At 36.8% G+C, this 12,908-nt stretch overlaps 1 protein-coding gene across 2 annotated transcripts; it reads left to right on the forward strand.

The window, feature by feature from the left end:
* Positions 1–1,904: 1,904 nt before the first annotated feature.
* On the forward strand, positions 1,905–12,104 carry LOC149013753 (protein REVEILLE 6-like). Of its 2 annotated transcripts, none has more exons than XM_089158296.1 (9): positions 1,905–2,305; positions 4,002–4,059; positions 4,816–4,939; positions 5,032–5,187; positions 5,309–5,431; positions 6,397–6,506; positions 6,909–6,968; positions 10,969–11,071; positions 11,189–12,104. In XM_089158296.1, the coding sequence occupies exons 1-9, from the start codon at positions 2,076–2,078 to the stop codon at positions 11,209–11,211; spliced, it is 987 nt and encodes a 328-aa protein (XP_089014422.1). In that variant the 5' UTR covers positions 1,905–2,075; the 3' UTR covers positions 11,212–12,104. The 2 variants fall into 2 exon arrangements, with proteins under 2 accessions (XP_089014422.1, XP_089014421.1); XM_089158295.1 differs by having other exon boundaries at positions 5,032–5,208; positions 11,189–12,103.
* Positions 12,105–12,908: the final 804 nt, after the last annotated feature.

The following is a 12,908-nucleotide window of genomic DNA, read 5'->3' on the forward strand; positions in this document are numbered from 1 at the left end:
ATAGTTTACATCAAGTTGACGCAAGTATGCAAACAACACATCTATTATGGAGAAACATGATACAGACATGGTTGACTCCCCCACCTCCACATTATCTAGAAGATTCAGGTTTTTGATTCTTGATTATATGTGTTCTGGATAAACATTTTTTTGGCATCATGCAAAAGATTTAGTCATAATCGTAATTAACTAATAAAATCACTTTCTCGTGCATTATTTTACATTTCTTTATCTTAGACAGTGCAAGGTTCATGCAAATAATACTGTTTATGATCCTAACCTTGATATGACATCAGAGATTTTTTTCATGCCAAAAATATAACAGATTCTCTCTCATTATCTTCCTTTTTTTTTTGGTAGAATCGAAGCTTCTCTTATTCAATACTCAAAAAGAGGAGTATTTGATACTGGCAATATTAGATACATCACCAAAAGATCATTTAATCGTTACCATAAAAATAGAATTATTACAAAGTTATACAAAGATCATCACAACTGATGGAATAAAAGAAAGATATGTGATACTGACAATCAAAATTTTTTAGGGTTAGAATCTCATAAAAAATAAGATTTAAAATGAATACCAAACACATCAATGGATGAAAAATGTAACAACAACAACAACAAGTTTTGTCCCAATTAAATGGAGTTAGCTACATGGATTATTGTCCTCCAATTAGTTTTGTTCGAGGCCATGCTATATACAAAGCCTAAGCTATACATATATTTTCTCACCACTTCTGCTAAGATAAAGGTTATCTTAGCTTTACCCCTAGCTCTTCTAATTCCTTCAATATGGGTTATATCACTTCTCTGTACATGGGCATTTATAGGTCTCCGTTGAATGTGGTCGTGTCACCTCAAACGACTTTCTCGAAGCTTATCACTTATGAAAGCAACTCCTAGACCAACTCTAATATGATCATTTATTATCTTATCCATCTTAATTTTGCCATTCATTCATCTTAACATCCTCATTTTTGCTATCACTGAATTTATCTATATGATTCTTTTTAACAACCCAACACTTTGCCCGTACATCATAGCTGGTCGAACAACAGTCTTATGATGAGAATAAGAATTGATCAAGAAAATGCTGGAACCGACCCTTGATTTTGAATCTATGATTCTTGGTTAAACAAAAAAAAAAAATTGCAGCCAACCGATTCAGCTTCCAAGTAAGACCTGTTTAGTTACGTGAGTCTCGAGATTTTAAATATCTAGAGATTTCAAATCTATGGAGTCATAACTCATAAAACTAACAATTTGATTAACAATCCTAAAAAATTATTTGGTCAACGTGAATTTTGTGAATGCTCAAATGTTTAGCGCTTTTATAGTAGATTTTATCCCATACTCATAGATCTACATATTCACGTTTTTAGTGTAAAAAAATGAATTTTTAGATTTTACAAATTCAGGGATTTTTACCTGGTGTAAATTTAGCTTTCTTTTTTTTTTTTTTTTTGGGTACAAAGGGGCTTTATTAAGCCAGGATGAAAATATTAATAGGCCTCAGCAAGAGTCAAACTCACGACCACTTCATTAAGAAGTGTTGGTTTCACCACTAAAACAACTATTAGTTGACTAAATTTCGCATTTTGAATCCAGAGATTTGATATATTAGGATTTAGGATTCAGGTAACCAAACGGGCTAAGTAGAGGTCCCCTCTTGAGTAGGAAGATGTTGCCTGCTTGCCACGTGCAGAGACAAAGCTGGCAAGGACGGTTTCATCCCATCCAACCAACTTGACTTATAAATTTTCATTTCTGTTTACAATAATTTTCAGAAGTCCTTTTCAGAATGCTTAATTAAGTAAATAATCTGACCAAAAAAAAAATTAAGTAAATAATCAGATATATATGGTAGGTATATAATAATACAAGGTGGCCTAGAGTTTCGAACCCACCACAATTTCGATCTCATCAACAAGTAAACAAGTGACAAGTCCACCAACGAAAAACCAGAGAAAGAAAGAAAGAAAGAAAGAAGAAACGCGAAAAACAGAGAAGCAAATCACTGTACCTGAAGAAGCAGCAAAGCAAAGAGGTTCAAGAGAGAGAAAGTGTAGCATATGGTTTCTGTAAATCCAAATCCAACTCCACCGGAAGGTTTCTATTTGGATCCCATGGGAATATCTCTTCCCGGACTGGGTTCTTTGACGGCAACTTCAACAACTCCCTTGACTAACACAGCTTCATCAGATGATGCCAGCAAGAAGATTAGGAAGCCCTATACCATCACCAAATCCAGAGAGAGTTGGACCGAGCAAGAGCACGATAAGTTCCTTGAAGCTCTTCAACTGTGGGTTTTTCTTCAATATTTCTTCTTCTTTTAGTCAGTTGAATTAATCTGTGTTTCGAGTTTTTTATTTTTTTTATTTTGTAGAATGCAATTGCCTCGAATTGGGGTTTTGGGAAAATTCAATTTTGTTTTCTTGTTAGCGGCTTTGCATTTCGTTCTTTCTGAATTTCGGCGGGAGTTTGTTTGACGCCAGATGCCTGTATACAGATTGCATTTGGTCTTATTCTAAGATTCTGGGTTATTGATTACGATTCAGTTGCGGTTACTGAGTACGGAAGGTTGAGCACATACCTGAGTTTTTCGGGCATCTGATCGAGGCTATAATTTATTGGGTTGGATGTGTTTCTGCAAATTCCATTGACGGATCTCTAGAACATTATTTCGCTGGCTAATCTGCTGGTTTTTACCATTATCCTGACAATTGACGGATGTGTTTCTGCAAATTCCATAGACCGGTCTGTAGGGACTAATTTTTGCTAGCTTATCTGCTAGTTTTTCCCATTATACTGATTACTGAATCCTTACTTCTTCGTGCTAAATTGAATAATTTTCTAATGTGGCGCATATCGTGGGAGTATTTTTAATCTTGACTCCGTTGAGAATAGACTACTGGAGAGCTGGAAACTTTGTATGAAAATAGCAGTTCTTTGTAGATCTAGAACTGTCTACCAAGTTTTGAAGACGGATTGGTGTCATTCTGCGTTTCTGTTGCTCTTTTCTTTACCCCTTCCTGGAAATCTAGAAGTGTATCCACCGAGAGTAAATTAAATGATATCCCCCGTGCCCAACGCCAACTCCCCACCCCTCTTTTTTCTGTCAATTGCTGTTCCTTGCTTATGCCTTGGTCTCTTTTCATTCCCCTGCCATGAAAATATTTCTTATGTGCATCTGGTGCTTGCTTATTAAAAAAAAATGATTGCATAAAACTCCACTAATTAGGAAAGGGGCTATAGTTCATCATGTAGATAGTTTAGTTGCTACAACCGCAGAATGAAAATTCTAGTTGGATTTTTGTCAGTCCGGTACATGGTTTCAATTATGAGCATTTCTTGCAGCTATGTTTATAGTTGTCAGGCGAAGGATCTCTGGTACTGGAGTGGATGCATACTCTGTACATTTTGAGCGCACAAATGCAAATTCGGAAAAGCAAAGTAGATACAATTGTTAACTTTAGATGTATTAATAATTCCGAACAAGGAAAACGTTTAGGGGACACACACTGAACATGAGTATGTATTTGAAAGTTGAAACATGAATTATAAAAACCTGAATGGATCAAAAAGAAAGAAGTGCATAGCGCGTGATGTTAAAGGGTTTTTTTTTTTTGGGTAAACGATGTTAAAGGATTGAATTGTTAGTATTTGTGTTGGGGGTAATAAGACATTCATTTTCTGTGCCTAATTACCATAGTTCTGAAAATAGTTCATACTTGTGGTTGACATACATCTAAACTGAATAGATCTATGCATAGTTTCTAGACAGAGAGCTTGTCAGCTGGTTGAGGTTCTTGTTACTTTGTTAGATATGGCAACATAATTCCTGTATCTAACCTTGTTAAGTTGGAACAATGCTTAGTTTAGTAGATGCTGAGATTGTATTACATACCCTGAGGAGAGGGAACCTAATTCTTTGATTTTGTTCATATTTCTCTGTGTGGTGTTCTTTTATCAAATACTTATTGCCTGTTGATTTTCAGCTTTGATCGTGACTGGAAGAAGATAGAGGCATTTGTTGGTTCAAAGACTGTTATCCAGGTAACTTGAAATGCATGACTTCTTTGTGTTAGAATGATCTACCTTCAGGAAAATGTATCATTTTCATTTTCATTTTGTGCAGAGAAAATGTGTTAAAAGTAAGTGGTTCTGAATATTTTGGCTGCCTATTAGTTTCACAGCATAGATGTTGGCTAAAATCCCTCCTATGGCATTGGGGTAGGATGGGTGTTGGTGAGGTGCTAATGGACTTTTTATTTACTATAACAGATTCAAGAGAATCCTTACTGTCATGATTGTGAACTAGCATTCTTGAACAATTACATCATAAAATAATTACCAGCCAACCATATAATGGCTTGAGACATGTTGAATAAAGACACTTCTTTTATTATCCTTTCTTCTTCCTTTGTGACTGTGTGCTGTTTTTTTTTTTTTTTTTTTTTTGGGGGGGGGGGGGTTGTGGTTAAGAATTTTACACTGAAGGGTTATTTCGACTTTTTTTTCTTTCTTCTATTCTGTAAGTTTTTATGGTATGTTTATTTAGCCCAAGACAAGTGCACTTTGTTCAGTTTGTGCTATCTTCATTTTTTTTTTTCAGATTGGAACTGTCAGGTATATATTCCAGTTTCATATTGGGTCTGCGACCCAAAAAAAATTTCTCTTGCAAAATGCTCCATTTGTTGCAACATGCTGGGAACTTAGTCTGCTTAAGGAAGACCATATTGCCAAATCAATATCATGAATTGCTTTAGATATTTTGTCTATGTTCCAGATATTAAAGGATGGCCTTTGCAGATACGGAGTCATGCGCAGAAGTACTTTTTGAAGGTTCAGAAGAGCGGGACAAGTGAGCATGTGCCTCCTCCTCGGCCAAAGCGAAAAGCTGCCCATCCATACCCGCAGAAAGCCTCTAAGACTGGTTGGCATAGTTTGATTCTATTATGCTAAGTCTTCATAGTTAAACTCCTTAGTAAACCCTCTCAGCTTTTGGATGTTTTATGAACTCCGCAGCTCCGGTGCACTCACAAATGACAGGAGCATTTCAATCTCCAGCAGCTCTGCTTGAACCAGGATATGTTCTGAGGCCAGATCCTAACTCAATGCTCGGAAGTCCCATTACGAGTGCAGCCATATCCTCATGGCCTCATAGTTCTACACCACCAATTAGTATGTCCCATGTAGTAAAAGGTTTAATGTTCTTTCCTACTTTTATCTTCACAAGTTTAAGTCTGTTTTCATTTCTGAAGTAGTGAATTCTTATGTAAAAGTTATTTTGATGTTTTTTCAGATGAAATGGGATCTGCAGGGCCCACAGTGATTAACCATTGTTCCAGTAGCAGTGAAAGTACTCCAAGAATGTGGACAGCCTGTGAAACAGCTGATCAAAGGAATCAAGGACCGCCAGTGAGAGGTACTTATTTCATTGGTGTTATTGCTATATTTGAGAAAAATCAAACTGAGCAGAATTTCTTTGGCCTAGTGGATAGACTTGTCCTACTTCTCCCTAGTTCCCATTTCCCAATTTCTATTTGTACAAAGCATAAGTAGAGACTGTATCAGGGTTCCCTGCTTCGTCTTATTGGGATTAGACACTGTAAGCTTAGAAAGTTCACTTTCTCCATGTCCAGATTGAGTATAGTTTTTTCCTCGCTCTATTAACTCCCAGTCTCGGAGTTAAAAGAATAATGGCTTCTGGATTCTGGGGTATTCTCTTTATAGGGATCCAAGAATTGTAAATTAGGCTCCAAAGGGACATCAACTTCTGTGATAACATCTTCCTTGTTGCTGATGTATATAAATGCTATTGTCATTGCAAAAGTATTTGTGGGCAAGCCAAATGGTGACTTGATACATTATTTGGTGCTCCATTTTTTGGTTAAATAATAGTATCTCCAACAGAAAAGATTCAATTTATCCTTTAAACTTATGTTATATATTACATATATTCCTATAATCATAAGATAATATCAGAAGGAAAAAAAAGGACAATAATTTACTAATGCTGTTGTGGGCATTGACATATGCTTTGAAATTGATTTTTGTAATTTTCTGGGCAAGAGGAGAAACTTATATGAGCTGTACTCATCTAATGAGTGTTCGATAAACAAGAAAAGAAAGACTCCATTCCTTCTATTTGAGTTCATAGATTCCAGTCGATTATTACGCCAATGTGTGGTGAGGGAAAGGGTGGCTTTGCATAGTTTACATTGTGGCTTTTGCTAGTATAATCTGATCAGGAATGTGTCTGTCAAGTACAAGGGTGATTGTAGATATCTAATATTGTGGTTCTTGTTCTCAAACAGCACCCCCCTATCCCCAACCAAAATTATATAAATAAATACCTTATTTTCTTTTTATATTACAATTTGGGTGCAGTTATGCCAGACTTTGCTCAAGTGTATGGCTTCATTGGAAGTGTGTTTGACCCGAACACTAGTGGCCACTTGCAGAAACTAAAGGAGATGGATCCAATTGATGTTGAAACTGTGAGTCTTCTAAATCCAATTCCGTTTTATCATTCTGAATGCATGAAATAGGAAGTATACATGCTTAGTGGTGAAGCTGGTTACTTATTCTGAGCCAAACACTAGCTCACAAATTGGGGGTTGAAGCTGCTGTTTTGGGGGTGGGGGGGGGGGGAGTTGAATGCTGAGTTTGATATTATCAGATTTAGCGCAATAGTTACACTTAATTGGTGCTGTAAGAGAAAATTAAGAAAAAAAGAAAAAAAGAAAAGAAAGAGACCCCCTATTGGGCTTTTATGGTTCCATCACATTGTTTGAAGCATATTGCGGAATTTGAAGGCCATATCTATGAATCTCATATGAAATTTTGTTCATGAACAATGCTTTATACTGATGCAACATACCCTTTTTATTCGTGTACAGGTGTTGCTATTGATGAGAAACCTCTCCATCAATTTGTCAAGCCCGGATTTTGAAGATCATGTAAGTTCTCACACTTGTTCCTTTGTTTTTCCTTTGAAAAGGGGAAGGGAAAAGAGGGGAAAAAGAGGGGGGGGGGTTGTTGGTAGGAGGGGGTGTCGATGAATGCCTCATTTTTCTTTCATGAATCCATTTATGGTTTGAATTCGACTTATAACGTATTTATTTATCATGCTTTTGTAAATGTGATTAGTTATATAATTAGCAGATATCTGTCTCTGATTGTGCCAAAGGTTTTTGATGCTCATAGTGTTGGAATGCTCGGGTAAAGGAGGAGGGTTGGTGCGTCAGGTCGGCAGCCGGTGCCTGAAAAAATCTAGCCAAACCTTTTTTCATGGATTCGACCTTATATGATAAAAGCTATGCTAGGGCGTTCCCCGACAAAAGAAGCGACGCGCTACACTATGGCCCGGGTGTAGTGATAAGTGGGCAAGGGTTAGCTAGGGCGTCCCCTGTAAGCGACGTGTCGCATTGGCGCCCGGATGCGGTGATAAGTAGGCAAGGGTTCCCGCGCCGTGGACAAGTGCGGGTAAAGAAGCTAGTCCATAATCGTAGAATTAGATTGGCATCTTGGAATATAGGATCTCTAACTGGTAAGAGCTTAGAATTGATAGATGTTATGAGGAGAAGAAGGATTAATGTAGCTTGCATTCAAGAGACTAGATGGAGGGGTAAAAAAGCCAAAGAGTTGGATGACTTTAAACTTTGGTATACTGGGGATAAAACAAATAAAAATGGAGTGGGTATAATAGTGGATAAAGATTTAAAAAATGATGTGGTGGATGTTAAAAGAGTGGGTGATAGGATTATTGCTATCAAGCTTGTAATGGAGAAAGAGTTCGTAAATATAATTTGTGCATATGCACCTCAGGTAGGACTAGATGAAAGTCTAAAGCTAAAATTTTGGGAAAATATGGATGGATTAATGCAAGGAATTCGTCAAGGAGAAAAGATTATCATAGGAGGTGATTTAAATGGACATATTGGAAAAGATCAAAGAGGATATGAGAGTGTCCATGGAGGATATGGTTTTGGAGAAAAGAATGAGGAGGGGATTTCAATTTTGGATTTTGCTATTGCTTTTGATCTATCTATTATAAATATTTACTTCAAAAAGAGAAATGAACATTTAAGTACTTTCAAAAGTGGACAGCATAGAAGCCAAATAGATTTCTTCCTAACTAGAAGGACTGATAGATTGTTGTGCAAGGATTGCAAGGTGATACCGGGGGAAAACTTAACTACACAACATAAACTTGTGGTCTTGGATATGTGCTTTGTCCCAAGGTAAACTATAAAAGGTCCAAGGTAAACTATCCCAGAATAAGATGGTGGAATTTGAAAGGAGAGTACTCTAAATCCTTTGTTAATGAAGTAGTCAAACAAGGAAAATGGGATTTTAAAGGGGATACCAATGCAATGTGGAATGAGATGGATATGTGTATTAAAAAGGTTTCTAAAGATGTTCTAGGTGAATCAAAAGGAAAGATCCATTCTTATAGAGAGACGTGGTGGTGGGATAGTGAGGTTCAAGTTGCCATTAGGAATAAAAAAGCTAGTTTTAAGACATGGCAAAGAACTAAGGATGTTGAGGATCTTCAAAGGTATAAGTTAGATAGAAATGAAGCTAAGAAAATTGCGGGAAAAGCAAGGGAAAGGAAGTATGAAGAGTTATACAATAAGTTGGGCTCAAAGGAAGGGGAAAAATCTATTTATAAGATATCTAAGATGAGGGATAGGAAGAGTAGAGATCTTGACCATGTTAGATGTATTAAAAATGGAGATGGTAAAGTATTAGTTTGTGAGGAGGATATTAAGAAAAGATGGGAAACCTATTTCTCTAGTTTACTAATTGAGCATTCTTCAAGCACTTATGTTTCGGACGATTACACTTTTCACCAAGGCACCAATGTCCGAACTTATATACGTAGAATTTCGATGTCCGAAGTAAAAGAAGCTTTAAGAAGGATGAAACTCGGCAAGACACAAGGTCCTGATGAAATCCCAATTGAAGTATGGAAGAGCTTAGGAACCCATGGACTAGTTTGGTTGACTAAGTTGTTTAATAAGATTATGAGCACAGGGAAAATGCCAAATGATTGGAGGAGAAGTGTTGTGGTTCCAATTTACAAAAATATAGGAGATATTCAAAGTTGTAATAACTATAGAGGCATTAAATTGATGAGCCATACAATGAAATTATGGGAGAGAATAATTGAAACCCGTTTAAGACACTTAACTACAGTTACGAAACCAATTTGGATTTATGCCGGGAAGATCTACAACGAAGGCTATTTACTTAATTAGGAGACTTATGGAAAGGTATAGAGAATGTAGGAAAGACCTTCATATGGTATTTATTGACCTAAAAAAAGCTTATGATAGAGTCCCTAGAGCGTTAATTTGGCAAGTACTAGAGAAAAGAAGTGTTGCAAGTAAATATGTAGATATAGTTAAGGATATGTATGATGGTTCGGTGACCAGTGTTAGAACAATGGGGGACAAAGTAATGAATTCCCGATAACAGTTGGGCTACATCAAGGGTCAATTTTAAGCCCATATCTATTTGCATTGGTAATGGATGAATTAACCAAAGACATTCAAGATGAGGTCCCCTGGTGTATGCTTTTTGCGGATGATATTGTGTTGATTGATGAGACCCAAGTGGGGATTAATACCAAATTAGAATCATGGAGAGTAGCTTTGGAATCAAAAGGCTTTAAACTTAGTAGATCAAAGACAGAATATCTAGCTTCTAACTTTAGTCCTGATCGGGCAGATGATGAGGTGGTGATACTTGACGATAAAGAGATTCCTTAGAGTGATTGTTTTAGGTACCTAGGTTCAATCATTAGTAAAAGAGGTGATTTAGAGGATGAGGTTTCCCAAAGAATTAAAATAGGGTGGATGAAGTGGAGAGGTGCGTCTGGGGTCTTATGTGATCGGCGTATTCCATTAAAGCTTAAAGGAAAATTTTATAGGACCGTTGTTCGACCAGCTATGATGTATGGTGCAGAGTGTTGGGCTGTTAAAAAGAATCATATAGATAAACTCAGTGTAGCAGAAATGAGAATGCTAAGATGGATGAGTGGCAAAACTATGTTGGATAAGATAAGAAATGATCATATTAGAGTTGATCTGGGAGTTGCTCCCATAAGTGATAAGCTTAGAGAAAGTCGTTTGAGGTGGCACGGCCACGTTCAACGGAGACCTATAAATGCTCCTGTTTGGAGAATCGGAGAAGTGATATAATCCATATTGAAGGAACTAGAAGAGCTAGGGGTAGACCTAAGATAACCTTAGGAGAAGTGGTGAGAAATGATATGTATAGCTTAGGCCTTGTATCTAGCATGGCCTCGAACAGAACTGATTAGAGGGCAAGAATCCATGTAGCCGACCCATTTAGTTGGGACAAGGCTTATTGTTGTTGTTGTATAGTGTTGGAATGCTCGAGACTGTTTAATGTGTTGAACCTGCTATTAGATGTATACCCCCTCTATTTTGGTTCTCCCAAAACAACGCATCTTTTCTAAATTTAACCCTGGGTGTTTGTGTCATTGTTTACTTTGTCTGCAAGATCACATCTTGTTTCACCCTTTAATAAACCTTATGTCACCTGTGAAATTGTGACAGAGTATCTTCAATTTGCTTAATGTAGACGTTAAAGCTAAAGTGTAAATTGTTACGCATTTACCCGGTTACCAGTTGAACCAATCTGTTCGTAGTATCATAGTCTTTTACTCAATCAGAGGTCTTTATTGCTGAATTGTTCTTGCATTGTGTGAAATATTCCCTTGCATCTTCATGCTGCCTTATCAGCCGAAGAATGCTGACTTGTTTGTTTTATGTAGATTAGTAGGGTAGATTAGTAGGGTGGTAGAGTTTCTCAGTCATGCATTTTTCTGGGGGGAAAAAGGGATGATGGTATATAGTAATCTAGTTGGAGATTGCAATCTTTGTCTTGTTGACATGCATATGAATCTAATCTTCGGCTTTAATGCAGAGAAAATTGTTCTCATCATATGATGTCGACATTGAAAAGAAGAAACTTGGTGTTACAAACTGTACTTTCAATGTGGATGAATCAAAGAGTGTTCCTTCATTTGGTAAGAAACAGAAAACTTGTATCGTTAACCCTTCTACTGCACCGTCTTACAATTGCTGTCCGCCTCCGTCTTATTTCTGCACTAGCTCTTTCTGATTACAAGTTGGCCAATTATCAGGGGAAAAAGGGAACGTTCACTAAGCACCTCTTGCAGTTTGACTGTCTTGATAAAGTCGATGAGCGATGCTTGTATTTAAGTAGGCATCCATAGCTCCAAAGTAGTTTAGGTTTCAAGAGTTCATCTAAGACTGGCCTGCTATACTGGCTTGTCATATGAGAGAGGTAATCCCTTTGTAATGCAGACAAAGATGATGTCTTCTCCTAGAAGTAGTTACCTGGAGGTCATCCTGTACAGAGAGGTCGTTTGTACTGTTTTTTTTCTTCTTTTGGTTTAATGTATATGTGTTGTAATTATGTTTTAAGAGTTTTGCAGAAGAGAGTATGCTGTAGAGAACCCCCTTCCTGTCTAGCTGCTAGGACTTAGTAGTAATCCACGGATTGTTGGTTGAAACTCCCTAACAGATCACCGAATCGTCCTTAGAAGTTTCGTTTTAGTAGCTTTTTCTTCTCTTTTAGCTAGAATTATCCAAGACTGAACTCCTAAAACAATGGTTCCAATCAAGAGGATGTAAGAAGACTGGTATAAACCAGAGCCATTTCTGTTTGTATGAATAGGGTGAATAAATTATTAAAGTGGTTCTGTACTTCTTACGGGTCAAACCCATATTTGTTTAATTCTGCAAATAATTTCCGTTGGCGAGTCCGAACGATACAATTTATTCGTCTGAATCCGCATTTTTCCATTTATTCGGTGAAATTCTTGAGTTCTATCCATACGAATAAAATTTCGTGATTAATTCTGACATAATTGTATTATATGCGAATAATTTGGCCTGGTTAATAGGTGCATGGAAAAAATGGCAAAATCACATGGATTTTTCTACCTACCTTATCTTTTCGTTTTAATAAGGGTTGTTAGTATCTCACATATTGCCCGATAATGGGTTAGTCAAGTGATTAAAGACCGCCCTCCCACGGTGAGGTTCTGGGTTTGCACCCATTTTATATATATATATATATATATATATATATATATATATATATTAATAATTTAGTTCCCACCCCATAGTAACAAGCTATCTTCTCCCCAAAAAAAAAAATGGAAGTATCCCACATATTAAGCAATACATGTCCACATTGGATGCAACTGATACAATACATATCAATTTGTTTCTCTATTGTAAATATATTGGTAGGTACGATACATCTCTTTTAAAATCACCTGGCTGATATGATATTTGACATTAATACTCTAAACACTCTAAACAACAGTAGATGTGTGTATTATAAAAGAGGATTGTTCGACCAAGAAGCCATAACTTGGGGCACGCCAATGTTGCTGCAATTTTTTGTGCCTTTGTTGTTGAGTTGAAAGACAAAATTAGAAAGAGACCAAATGATAAGAGAAGACAAACCATAACTGAATGAAATGAGAGGAAGGAGATGTTTCACAGTTGAAAGCAAGCAAACCTTGTCAAAAGAGGTGGGTATGTTTGTTTTTATTTTTTGAATTCAGGCTAGTTTGCGCTCACCTCGACTAGACCTTGAGGGGGGAGGGAGATACCGTCCACAAGGGTTGAATCACAACTTGTCAACTAAAAAGTATGAATTTTACCATTCTACCAACCCTAAGCTAGCTAAGGAAGATGTTGCTGATGAAATAGTGATTTGAGCAACAATAAAAAAAAACTCTAACACTTTTTTTTTTGTTTGAAAGGTAATTTGTTACTATGGGGGTAGGAACTAAGTAACTTATATATATATATGCCGCCGAGTGG

Source organism: Hakea prostrata, chromosome 6 (genome assembly GCF_041222555.1).
Source record: "Hakea prostrata isolate BN-2017 chromosome 6, UWA_Hpros_2, whole genome shotgun sequence".
NCBI classification, from domain to species: Eukaryota; Viridiplantae; Streptophyta; class Magnoliopsida; order Proteales; family Proteaceae; genus Hakea; species Hakea prostrata.